Here is an 11,633-nt window from a genome sequence, read left to right on the forward strand (position 1 = left end):
TCACCCCATGCCAGCCAACCAGAGACGTCTCCGGACTGCACCTGTCCGGGAGTTAAAGGGGCGCGGGGATACCGGATGCTGGTAGTTTGGTGGACAGTCGCTGAGGAGACACACTGGAGACACGGGTAGAAAAATAGCGTCTGACTTTATTCAAGTCCTGTCTCCTGCCTCAGGCCCCATCCCGCGTCCTGTCCCCAGGGCCGCTGGGGGCCGGAAACAGCTATCCAGGGCAGGCTGCAGGGCCCGGGACACTTGCTCCGCTCTCTCCGCGAGCCGCCGGGGGCGGGGGGCGGCGGGCCCCTGCAAAGTCCCCAGAAAGTCGGGCAGCTGTGAGGGCAAAGAGAAGACTGGCACGCTGCGGAACAAGGCGGGCACAGCGTCCGCGGGCAGCAGTTTGTCAAAGTAGGCCCCGACGTAGCGGCCGGGCGCGCGGCCCTGCAAGAAGTCTGGCAGCACGCAGCTGAGCGAGGCAGTGAAGGCATCGTGGGGGCCGTGCGCCCTGGGCGCCGAAGTGGCATCCTGCAGCCATTCGCGGCACAGCGCCACGGCCCCGGGCGAGAAGAGCAGGACCACCACGCCGCCCTCCTGCAGGGTCTGACGCCGCTGCGCGTGGAACCAGGCCAGCGCTCCCTGTGCGCTCAGATCGCGGCGGCTCCACAGGTCCACGGCCACGCGCAGCGGCAGCTGGCACAGTGCCGAGGCCAGGGCGCCCACCAGGCGCTCGAAGCTCGCGTCGTCGGCGGAGTAGAGGAGCAGAGCCGCGCGGCTCCGGGCGGCAGCTGCGGGAGAGAACAGAGCGGGAGGGAGACGTGAGCTGGCCCGAGGCCCTGCCCGCTGGGGGCGGGCCCCGCCCGGCTCTTGCTCACACTCACCCCCCGCGCGGATGTCCTCCTTCAAGAGCCTCAGCCACCCTGCGAGGGGAGAGGAGCGGAGGCAGCCGGTCAGCCCGGTCCCCGCTTTCTCCTGGCCAACTTCCAGTCCTGCCCCCTGGGGAATGGGGAGCTGGGAAGCGCTCACCTTTCACATGGTTCATTTTGAGAAGAAGGAGAAGGAAAAGCACAGCGGCCAAGAGTAAGCAGGCCAGCCAGACCAGGACCCAGCGCTGGTGGATGTCTAGGAGAATGAAGGGAGAAGATGGGCTTGTTAAGAGACCCCCACTTAACGAAGGAGAAAAACACAGGCTCAGAGAAATGAAGTGAGTTGCCCAAAGTCAGAGCTCATAGGGTCAGAGTACAGGGTATGAACACAGATCAGTCTACTTGGGTGACCTTGGATAAGTGACTTCACCTGCCTCAGTTTTCACCTCTGTAAAATTGAGATAACAATGGTATCTACTTCAGAGGATTCTTGTGAGGACTGTATGTACTGACCCACATAAAGCACTGAACATAATGCTGGATGGACACAGTAAGTGCTCAGATGTCAGCTAAGATTATTGTCCCCACTCCAAGGCTAGGGTTGCTGGACTCTTGACCTCACTCTCTTGGATGACTGCAGCAGCCTTCTATCTGGTGTCCCTGACCTCTTTCTTTTTTGCCTCTAACTCATTATCACATAGCTCAGTTGGTAAAGAATCCACCTGCAGTGCAGGAGACCTGGATTTGATCCCTGGGTTGGGAAGATCCTCTGAAGAAGGAAAAGGCTACCCACTCCAGTATTCTGACTGGAGAATTCCATGGACTGTATAGTCCATGGGGTCCCAAAGACTTGGACACAACTGACTGACTTTCACTTTCACTTTCATTACCACATGTCAGCCCGAGATCTTTTTAAATGCAAATTTGATTATAGCCTTTCAGGAAGCTCCTGCTATTCTTAATATAAAATCCAAATTGGTTACATTGGTTCCCAAGGCCCTACAATGGCCCTCATGTCCTCATCTCATGACAGAGGTCTACCTCTCAAAACACAGTCACACTGGCCACCTTGGAGTTCCTCAAAAAATCACCCAGGGTCTTCACAAAAATGCATCTTTGCCCACCCCCTTCATCTAGCTCAGCCTTCAGAGTTCATGTCCAACCTTTCCCCTGAACTCACCTGACCTAGGTCAGCTCCCCTCTATAAGCATTCAGGGCTTTGGACACTGGCGTGAGGACAAGGATTGTGTCTCTGGTGATGCTGGGATCACCAGATTAGTTTGTGAATTAATGAAGGAATTACCCTCTGGTTGATCTTAGCCAGGGAAGGACAAGGCCATTGTGTGTGCTTCCCTGGGAATGGTCCCTGTCAAAATTCCAGCTCCCGGTACAGACAAGGGCAGTTCTTGTAATACTCACACTTGTCCATGGGGCAGGCCCAGAGTGCTCCCAGGTCATTGTCCCACAGCTGTAAGATACAAACAAAAGCAAATCCAGGGCCCCAGCTTGGTGTTCCACACCCACCAAGTTCCGGTTCCAAATTTGCAGCCTCAACCATGCATATCCCCCCACACACAGCAGGTTGCCACAAGCTGCTCTGATTTGCTCATGCTGTGCCTGGTTTCTGGACTCTGCCTTCCTCCTGGTGCCAGAACTGGCCCACAAAAAGAGATCTTTCTTTGAATGTCCCCTGGAACCCAAAGCTTAACACATTGGTTATTGACTGTCTTAACCCAGTGGTTATCTGTTTGCTGGTTTCTTACCCAGCAGTGAGCAACTTGGGGACAGTGGCTCAACCCTTAGCTTTCCCTGGGCTAGACACAAAATAAGCACATGGGTGGATGGGTGCTAGAGGACAGTGAGGAGAACCCTGCCCCAGGAGGGTTCTCTTTCCTGCTAGGCACAGGAAGAGGTAGAAGAGGTTTAAGACAGGGTTTGAAGCCTGTTACCTTTTGGCATTGGGAAGGGCCCTCCTGCCACCTACTTACCTGTAGACACTGGCCCGACTGCACGTCTTGTAGTAACTGCTCTCCAAGGCGAGCTGCCCTCTGCCAAGCCAAGGAGTGGGGGCTGTCACCTAGAGGCACCACACCTAGGAGACCACCAGACTACAGGTGGGCAGAATAGTTGGGGGGGGGGACGGTGGTGCTGGGAGACTTTTGAGAGGCCAGTGAGAACAAGGCCCAAGTCTAAGTCACCCCCACATTGCCAGAGACCAGCACAGGGCTTGGCTCAGAGGAGGGGAATGTGAAGAGAGTGAAAATTTGAGGTCAGGTATGAGATGGAGCTGGAAAGGGACATGGAGGAGGGTCCGCCATCCCTCACCGTGGATGCCCTGCTGAGCAGTGGGGTGCAGCCACTGGGTTCCAAGGCACAGAGGGAACCATTGTCCTGGGGGCCTCGTGTCTCCACCAGCAGCATGTCATCCTTGAGGGGCCCCAGGGAGTCTGGAAAGGGTGAGACCCACTCTGAGTTAGACCCAGCCCAACCCTGCTCCATGCCTGACCTTCACCCAGGAGCTGGCACTTCCTGGGTCCACCCCATCGCAGTGGCCTTGCCCCAGCCTCCCCCGAGGTCCCACTCACCAGCCCACAAGCACTCTTGCAGCTGTATCTTCTCCCAGGTGCTCACCTGCTCAGAAGAGGCCAGAGTTAGAGACATGAGGAAGAGAGAAGCTGAGGCCAGAAAAATCAGAAGAGAAGGAAGGAGAGACAAGGGGGAGGCCTGTCAGGTTGGGAGAGGAGGTGGTCTGGACTCTGGACCTGAACTTAGGCAGATCTAGGTTCAAGGCTGGTTAATGAGGAATCACTCCATCTTTCTCAGCCTCAGCCTTGTGAGGTTATCTGTGCTAAAGGGCCTGACGGCCCTAAATTGCTTCCCTGTTTAATCTCTAAACTGTGTCTGAACTTTTTTGTGACCCCATAGACTGTAGCCCACCAGGCTCCTCTGTCCGTGGGATTTCCCAGGCAAAAATAGTGGAGTGGGTTTATTTCCTTCTCCAGGGGATCCTCCTAACCCAGGGATCAAACCTATGTCTCCTGCGTTGGCAGGCGGATTCTTTACCACTGAGCCACCTGGGAAACCCAGTCCTAAATTAGCTCTTTTCATTTCTTTAAAAAAATAAAATTTGTTTTTGATGTGGACTATTTTAAAAGTCTTTATTGAATGCTACAGTATTGCTTCTGTTTTATGTTTTGGTTTTTCAGCTGCAAGGCATGTGGAATCTTAGCTCCCCAACCAGGGATCAAACCTGTACCCCCTCCACTGGAATGCAAAGGACTGCCAGGGAAGTCCCTACTCTTTTCATTTCTGATAGCACTTTATATACTCCCTTCTCATCTAACCATCTTTTCAAAGAAGCCTCATCTGACTGCCCCTCTTGAAATTGCAACTACAACCCTCCTTTATCCTTCCCCATCTTTTTCTATAGCAATTATACACAATTATAACAGACTATGTAATTTACTCATTATGTCTGTTGTCTGTCTTTTTCTATTAGAACATAAGCTCTCTAAAGGTGGGAATATTTATTGGTTTTATTCACTGACACAGCTATCCCAAGCCTAAAACAGTGCTTGGCATATAGTAGTTGCTCAATAAATCTTGAATTAATATTTTTATAACCACCCTTTGAGGTTGTAAAGCAACCCATTTCTCCAGGTAGGGAAATGGGATAGTTATAGCAATTAATCAAAGCAGCTAAGGTTTGCTGAACATTTAGTTTGTGCCAGTCACCAAGGTGAAGCACTTATTTAATCTTCATAACCACTCTATGAAGTAGTTACTATCATCATCCCCATTAAATACATGAGGAGACTGACGTTCAGACAGGTGAAGTGCCCAGGCTCTCATGCCATGCACTGCTAAAGTAAATAGTGGAGCTCCTAAAGAGGAAGCTGGTAACCACTTTGCTCCAGGGACCCAAGGATAAAGTGGATCCAGAAGACTGGGGGTCCGTGCGGTCCTGTCCCCAGCTCAGTTCTCTGGCACCCCCTTCTTGCCTGGACACAGACGTTCGGGTGGCCTTTCAGCAAGGGGAACTCAAGAACCTTCTGTGGAAAGAGGATAATTCATGAGGTCATGAAAGTGGGCTCCTGGGCTCCCCTTCCTTCCCCAACCCCAGAAACCTCCTGCCGCTTCACTTACATTCACAGTAACATTTTCTCGGGGCAGCGGTGGGACCAGCGGCAGGCAGGGGCCCCCATCCAGTGCCTGCCAACACAGAGTGGCCTCGGCGGGCAGCGAGCACGGCGCGTCTAGCCGCCAGCCCCGCGGTGGAAGCAGCTGCAACCGGGCAGCGCGCCAGAGGTTTCGGTGTGCACGGGGGTCTGCAGGCAGAGGACCAGGTCACTGTACTGCTCACCAGCAGGTCCCTCCCGCAGTGCTCCCGGCCTGGCAGGACCTGTTCACTCACCCTCCTTAAAGGGGCAGATGCTGGTCCTGACAGAATCGGGCTCCAGAGGCCACACCTAGAAAGGAAAGAGAGCTCCGCAGGTCATTTCAACCCAGCCAACCCTCTGCTTAAAGCCCTGGCGATGCATTCATTCAGCCCCAAACAGTCAGCCCTCCTTGGCCCTCCTTATCCACCTTCCCTCATCCTCAGATCAGAAATATTTGGGGAGAAAATTCCCGAAAGTTGCAAAAAGCAAAACCTGAATTTATCTACAGGAAACTGTTTATATAGCATTTAGGTTGTATTCGGTATTATAAACAATCTGGAAATGATTTAAAATATATTGGAGTATGTGAGTAAGTTATATGTAAATACCGCACCATTTTATATCATATAATGGACTTGAGGATCACAGACTTTGGTATCCACAGAAGTCCTGGAACTAATCCCTCTAGGATACTGAATATAGAGGGAGGACGTATTTCACAAACATATGGTCTTCTTGTTCTCTGCAAAGTCCTAGAATTGCACACATATATTCTGTCGGCAATCCCCATGCCAAGATCTGGCAACATCTTCATTCAACAAATTTTTAATGAGTACCTACTATGTGTCTTAGCACTATGGTAGGCATGGGGACATTCAACAATTAAATCCACAATCACTTTGTGAGAATATACTACTTGCCAGGCACTGTGCTAAGTGTGAAGAACACATCCATTTATTCTCCATTTATTCTTTCAATAGACTTTTTAAGTGCACCCATTCTTGGCTTAGCCTTGTTCTAAGCACAGGAGAAATATAATAATTTATTCAGCAAACCTTTAAGAGCACCTACTATGTAGCAGGCATTGTGCTTGGCAATGAGAACATTTTTGTCAAATGAGAAATGTTTGTCATAGCAAACATTTCATGAGTGTCTGTTATATGTCCTAACACTGTACTAAGCAGTAGTTTCACGCATTAATTCATTAACTTAACAAACTTGATTAGCACCCAGTACATGCCCAGCATTATGCAAAGCTCCAGGGAAATTACTAAATTGGAATAGAATTATTTCCTTGCCTTCAGGGAAATTACAGATTCACAGTTGTAGTAAAAATAAAACAAATTAATAAATCAAGCACTCAATTTACCGAGGATCTGTGGTGTGCAAGAAGAGACAGGTGCCCAAATAACAAAAGAAATGATAAGTAATGAGCAGAAAGGACAGAAATGCAAGAACGTTTGGACATAGGAGAGGCCAGGAGTTTGAACAAAAGCTTTGGGAAAGAGGTAACATTTGAACTGGAAGGATTAGTGTTTATGAAAAGGAAATGAGGGTGTTTCAGGTAGTGAGAATGAGAGACATGAATCTTAGAGGGAGAACATGGGACCTGATGACCAATTAAGTGTACAATCAGAGGGAGAATGTATTATTATAGCATATATAAACTGGAAGTGGCACACTTCCTTGTAACAGCCCTTTTAGGCTGGTACTGTTATTCCCATTTTACTTATAGGAAACAAGCTCAGAGAGGTGAAGTGAATTGCTCAAGGTCACAGAGCTAGGAAATGGCAAGAATCAGGATTCAAGTAAGTCTGAGTTCACAACACAGGCTCTACTCTCCAGGGAGGCCCAGAGAGGGGACTGGAGGAGTAGCAGAAGCCTTCAAAGAGCAGGGAGAGTGTTCAAGGCATGCACAAGAAGAGGACTCAGGACAGCAAAGGTCGGCGGGTTGGGGGGCAGCCCCCCTAGGAGCCATAGATCCCACCAGGAAGGTGAGGACCAACCCTCTTACCGATTCCCTGATCCCCTTCCCCAGGCCCCCAGTCGGACTCTGCTCCTACCTGAATACAGAGGCAGGGCACCAGGTCTGTGTGGTTCAAGGTAATGGTCTGTGGCCCAGTCTGTGGGACAAGTAGAAGGGGAGAAGCTGGAGAAGATGAGTAGGAGGAAGGCTGCAGGCCAAAGTTAAGGACACGAGGCGGGCAGCTATTCCCCCACTTATGATCCTTGCTTTGACTGTGGGTGGTTGTGTCCTTTTCAAGGGTCCCCTGTGATAAGGCACCTGCACCTTTAGCATGGGTGTCAGCCTACGGTGAGAATGGACTTGGGGTGGGGGAGGCCTCACCAGGTTACTGTGCCACCAGGGTTTTATAGGGCCCTGGGCTTGGTTCCAGTACAGCGAGAGGCCGAAGTGCTGCTCCTCAGAGACATCCAGCACCAGGCGCACATCCTCGCCATCTGCAGACACGTTGAGCCAGGGCAGGGCTGTGGGGGGATGCAGAGACAGACAGTCTTCCCTCACCTGTTCTGCACAGCCAAGCCTGGGTCATACCCACCCACTGCCCTTTGGAGTTTCCTTCAAACCACTTAGACTAGGGGGCCCCTGGAGGGCAGAGCCTGTGTCTCCATCGCGAACCAGACTTTGGCCGCACCCCAGGATGGAGCCCGTGCAGACCCCTGTATGGGGTCTGGAGATGGCTCTTCTCCTTGCTTCTCCCTCTGCAGCCAGAAAGTACCCCATAACCACTAAAATAAAGCATTTTCCTCTGCTCAGAACCTTCTGATGCCTGCCCCCACCACCTCACTCCTACAGTAAAAGTCAGGGTCCTTACAATGCCTGCAAGTCCCTCCCGTCTGGCTGCTGTGACCCCTCTAATCTCATTTCCTAGCACTCGTGTCCTTATTCACCTGCTGCAGACACACTGTCCTCCTTAACAGTGTGTTTAATACTTAAACACACCAGCCACACTCCTGCCTCAGGCCCTTCACGCTGGCTCTTCCCTCCACATGGAACCCTCTCCCCTTGGATACACATATGGCTCCTCCCTTGCCTCTTTCAGGCCTTCTGCTGACTGACCACTGACCACTGCCACTCCCAACCTTCATATCCCTCTTCCCTGAATTTTCTCTGTAGCATTAATTACCATCTAACTTATTGTGTATTTCACACTTCCACATGTTTATTTTGTCCTCCATCACCTCTACCGTGACCCTGACTCCCAGCTAGAATGTCAGCTCTGTGAGGGCAGGGATTTTTGTCAGGTTTTCTTTTTTTAATTGGTTTATCTCCAGTGCCTAGGGATATTCCTGGGGCAGAATAATTACTCAATAAATATCTGATGACTAAGTGAATCGAGGTCTACTAAATGAATAAAGACATGAAATCCATGATGTGTATCTGTATATCAAAGCCCTGGTGCTGAGCAGTCTTAAATGAATTACCAAAGAGGCATCAAGCTTAAGTTTAAGAAACTAAGCAGAAAATGAAGTTGAAATAATTTGAGAGTTCAGAAGCACCACAGTGTTTCTACCTTGATGTGGCTGGTAGTTCTACAAGTGTACACATAGGTAAAAATTAATTGAACTGGAATTAAAATTAGTGGACTTTACACTTTTCTGTATGTATGGTACACCATGATAAATAAAGTATTTTTTTAAAAGGAACAAAAGTCCAAATAGTGCACGTGAAAAACATCATCAGAACCTTGAGATCCTTAGCCCTTATTTTATGGTTTAAAGCTATTTTTATTTTGATATATTAGGGGGAGGTTTACACCATAATCCTGACCATGCTTTGGACCTCTGGATGTCCCTGGTATGAATAAATATTTGTTCTAAGGAGTGAGAATTCACCTTTGAATGCCTGGCACTGAGTAAGAGCTACTGCAGATCATGTGTGATAAATGAATGAATGAGTTCTGTGAGCCTGTGGGGTGTGGCAGCCAGACCTGAAGTTGACTCCCAGGGTCCCTCCCACTCCAGAACAAGCCCCTCCCTCCTCCCAGCTGGACCTAGCTCCTACCCCAGCAGCTCTGAATGTTGTCCTGGACTTCCAGACCCCTGCAGTCTGGGGAGAGATCACAGAAAAGCCTCCAGTGGGGTTAGGGGCCAAAGAAAGGAGGGGGGCAAACCAACCCCTGGGAAGACTCCCTGTCCCCTCAATATCACCCATATCCACTTCAGCGCCCACTGGGGAGCAATGTCACCTGGGGAGGCTGGGGCTGAGAGTGCCTGAGTGGAGTTGGGACAAGGAAGGGGGTGAATGTAGAGGGGCAGTGGCCAGTGGGGAGAGAGACAAGGGGCCAGACTTGGGGCCTCTCAGGCTCTGGGGTCACTCACCAGGGAGCTGCTGCGTGAGATTGAGTTCCTTCTGGTACCTGGGCTGAGTGTAGGACCAGATTTGCACCTCAGCTCCCAGGGCAGCCTCGAAGCAGTCAAATACTACAGAGCCCTGTGAGGAGAGGGTGGCGGAAGGCTGGTGGTATAAGGCTCAGAATCCTCTCCATGGACCCTCTCCACTCACCCTCTGCCCTATTCCCAACCAACGACTATACTGTATGGCCCCAGATTCCATCGTGAACGTGTCCTCAAGGACTCTAGTGCTAAAGCACACACCCTCAGGAGGAGAGGCAGCAGGGCCAGTTAAGGGATTACAGAAGAAAGATTAAACTTTCTGAGACTCTTCCAAGCTGGGCATTATACCAGGTATTTTACATATATCAACTCATTTAATTCTCACAACAGCCATATGAGATAGGACTATTCTCCTTTTTCTTTTTTGGTGGGGGAGGCACACATCTCATGGCTTGTGGGATCTTAGATCCCTGACCAGGGATCAAACCTCAGCAGTGAAAGCTGGAAGTCCCAACCACTGGACTGCCGGGGAAGTCCCGAGGTGGGACTATCCTTATTTATGGATAGGCAAACTGGAGCATGAAGGACTGAAACGACTTGCCCACAGCCCTGCCGAAATCAGGACTTACTTAAAGAGATAGTGCACGTGAAAGTACTTCATGAATTTCATCTTTAGGAAGTGGTTAGCGTTATTATTGTTTTGCATACCACAGACTGACCAGGCTGCACCAGGGCAGCGGGCACTTGCACCTCCAGCAGGACGCAGTGGGCAGTAGGGTAGGCCTGGAAGGAGAGCACGACGTGGGCCTGGAGAGAGACTGTGAACAGGGCAGGGCGGCGGTCAGGCCCAGGAGGCCAGGGCAAGGCTCTGGGCAGCGACAGCTGGGTTGGCCAGTTTCTCCTCACCGTTCCTAGGCTCCTCAAGCTCTGGGTCAGCGGCTCTTCTGAACTTCTCTTCTTTGTCAGGATCTCCCCAGTACCCTGGAAGGGCCCGAGAGCAAGGCACAGGTCCAGCCTCGGCTCTGGGTTTGGCTTCCTTCTAGGAAGCTCGGTGCTTGGAAGCAGAGGCCAGGCCTGGGGCCTGGGGGACGGGCGGTGAGACCAGGCTGACTTGGGGGGTGTGCACTGGCCCATGTCCTCCAGGAGAATCTGAGGATGCCCCGGGCTGCCTGACAGACTCCCCCACCCTCGTGTCCACATCGGACACACTCACGTGCACCCAATGCCCAGTCACAGGATGCCAGGCTCACCGTGCACGGCCAAGTGGACGGCCACACGCACACAGAGGTCACAGTCAGTCTCCTCGTGGCACCTCAGCACCAGCTCTGTCTGCAGGCGTGTGGGCACCAGCACGGGGCCTGGGGCGGACGCGAGGCTCCCGGGCAGGCAGAGCACGTCACCATCTGCGTGTGAGGGGTGGGGTGGGTGCTGAAGCCACTCAGACCCCGGAGTCCGGATACACCTGACACCCCCGGAGGGCCAAGGAGCTTTGGGCTCTCCCTGGGCTGAACAGCCCCCAGCCCTCTTCCCTGCTGCCAACCCAGGAAGACCCTTCCTCTCTGAAAGTAGAGCTACTCACCCCAGAGGTGGCAGGACAGGCCCTGGGAGAGAGGTAAAGACAAGTCAGAGTTTATGCTTCCCAACCTAACATTCCCTCCGCCGCTGACTCTTTCTCCTTTTTTCGAGTCCCTCCCAGAAGAACTCAGATCTAGCTCTTGCCCCCTCCCCATTCTTCTCTTACCCCATCAGCACCCGACAGACCAGCCAGGGCGGTTCTGACAGGGATGGCAGTGACAGGAGCCAGGCTAGGGCCTCAGCCCCGGACTGAGCCTGGAGCCTTCCTCAGCCCACCCAGGTGCCCAGACTCACCGGAGAGCAGCGGGCGGTGTCCTGAGGCCCCACAACCCTCTCCAGAGAGAGGACCACGGGGTTCCGGCCCAGTGCCAAGGACAGAAGGAACCAGGGCACAGGCATCTTCCAGGTGCCAGGCAGCACCCAGGCCTGAGGCCCTGTCCTGCCCCCCCGAGGGGGGGCAGACACCACACCTCTGCGCCCACTCAGCCGCGGGCCTCTGGGCAGGAGAGGCTGGAATTGCTCCTCAGCCTTGGGGTCCCGGCGCTGGCCCGCTCTCGCTCGCCTCTCCCGGGAGTCCTGACTCCGGGCCAGTCCCAGCCAGAGTGCTTTCGTTTTGGCTCCCAGCAGGCAGCCGTCTGTTCCCGCCCCGCCCGGTCCCTCCCACCAACACCAGACTTGGGAGCCA

The 11,633-nt window shown here is 52.4% G+C and overlaps 1 protein-coding gene across 8 annotated transcripts; it reads right to left on the reverse strand.

The window, feature by feature from the left end:
* Positions 1-126: 126 nt before the first annotated feature.
* IL17RC (interleukin 17 receptor C) lies at positions 127-11,590 on the reverse strand. 8 transcript variants are annotated; one of them, XM_043885931.1, is made up of 19 exons: positions 11,243-11,590; positions 10,953-10,974; positions 10,624-10,776; positions 10,280-10,354; positions 10,082-10,191; positions 9,359-9,470; positions 9,042-9,086; positions 7,365-7,504; positions 7,081-7,140; positions 5,272-5,326; positions 5,004-5,185; positions 4,859-4,906; positions 3,443-3,488; positions 3,183-3,304; positions 2,846-2,905; positions 2,277-2,325; positions 1,018-1,113; positions 873-911; positions 127-779 (listed from the first exon to the last, which is right to left on the reverse strand). In XM_043885931.1, exons 1-19 carry the CDS (start codon positions 11,345-11,347, stop codon positions 151-153), a joined length of 2,148 nt encoding a protein of 715 aa, XP_043741866.1. In that variant the 5' UTR covers positions 11,348-11,590; the 3' UTR covers positions 127-150. The 8 variants fall into 8 exon arrangements, with proteins under 8 accessions (XP_043741866.1, XP_043741865.1, XP_043741870.1 ...); XM_043885930.1 differs by having other exon boundaries at positions 4,859-4,909; XM_043885935.1 differs by lacking the exon at positions 9,042-9,086 and having other exon boundaries at positions 4,859-4,909.
* Positions 11,591-11,633: the final 43 nt, after the last annotated feature.

The sequence above is a fragment of the Cervus elaphus genome, chromosome 24 (genome assembly GCF_910594005.1).
Source record: "Cervus elaphus chromosome 24, mCerEla1.1, whole genome shotgun sequence".
NCBI lineage: Eukaryota > Metazoa > Chordata > Mammalia > Artiodactyla > Cervidae > Cervus > Cervus elaphus.

Excerpts from the sequence above, each read along its gene's own strand:
- IL17RC (XM_043885930.1), bottom strand. The coding sequence starts at position 11,347 with ATGCCTGTGCCCTGGTTCCTTCTGTCCTTGGCACTGGGCCGGAACCCC. Across the intron at positions 10,777-10,952 it reads CCTGTCCTGCCACCTCTGGG|ATGGTGACGTGCTCTGCCTG; the intron begins GTGAGTAGCTCT and ends CCTCACACGCAG. Across the intron at positions 10,192-10,279 it reads GCTTGAGGAGCCTAGGAACG|TCTCTCTCCAGGCCCACGTC; the intron begins GTGAGGAGAAAC and ends CCCTGTTCACAG.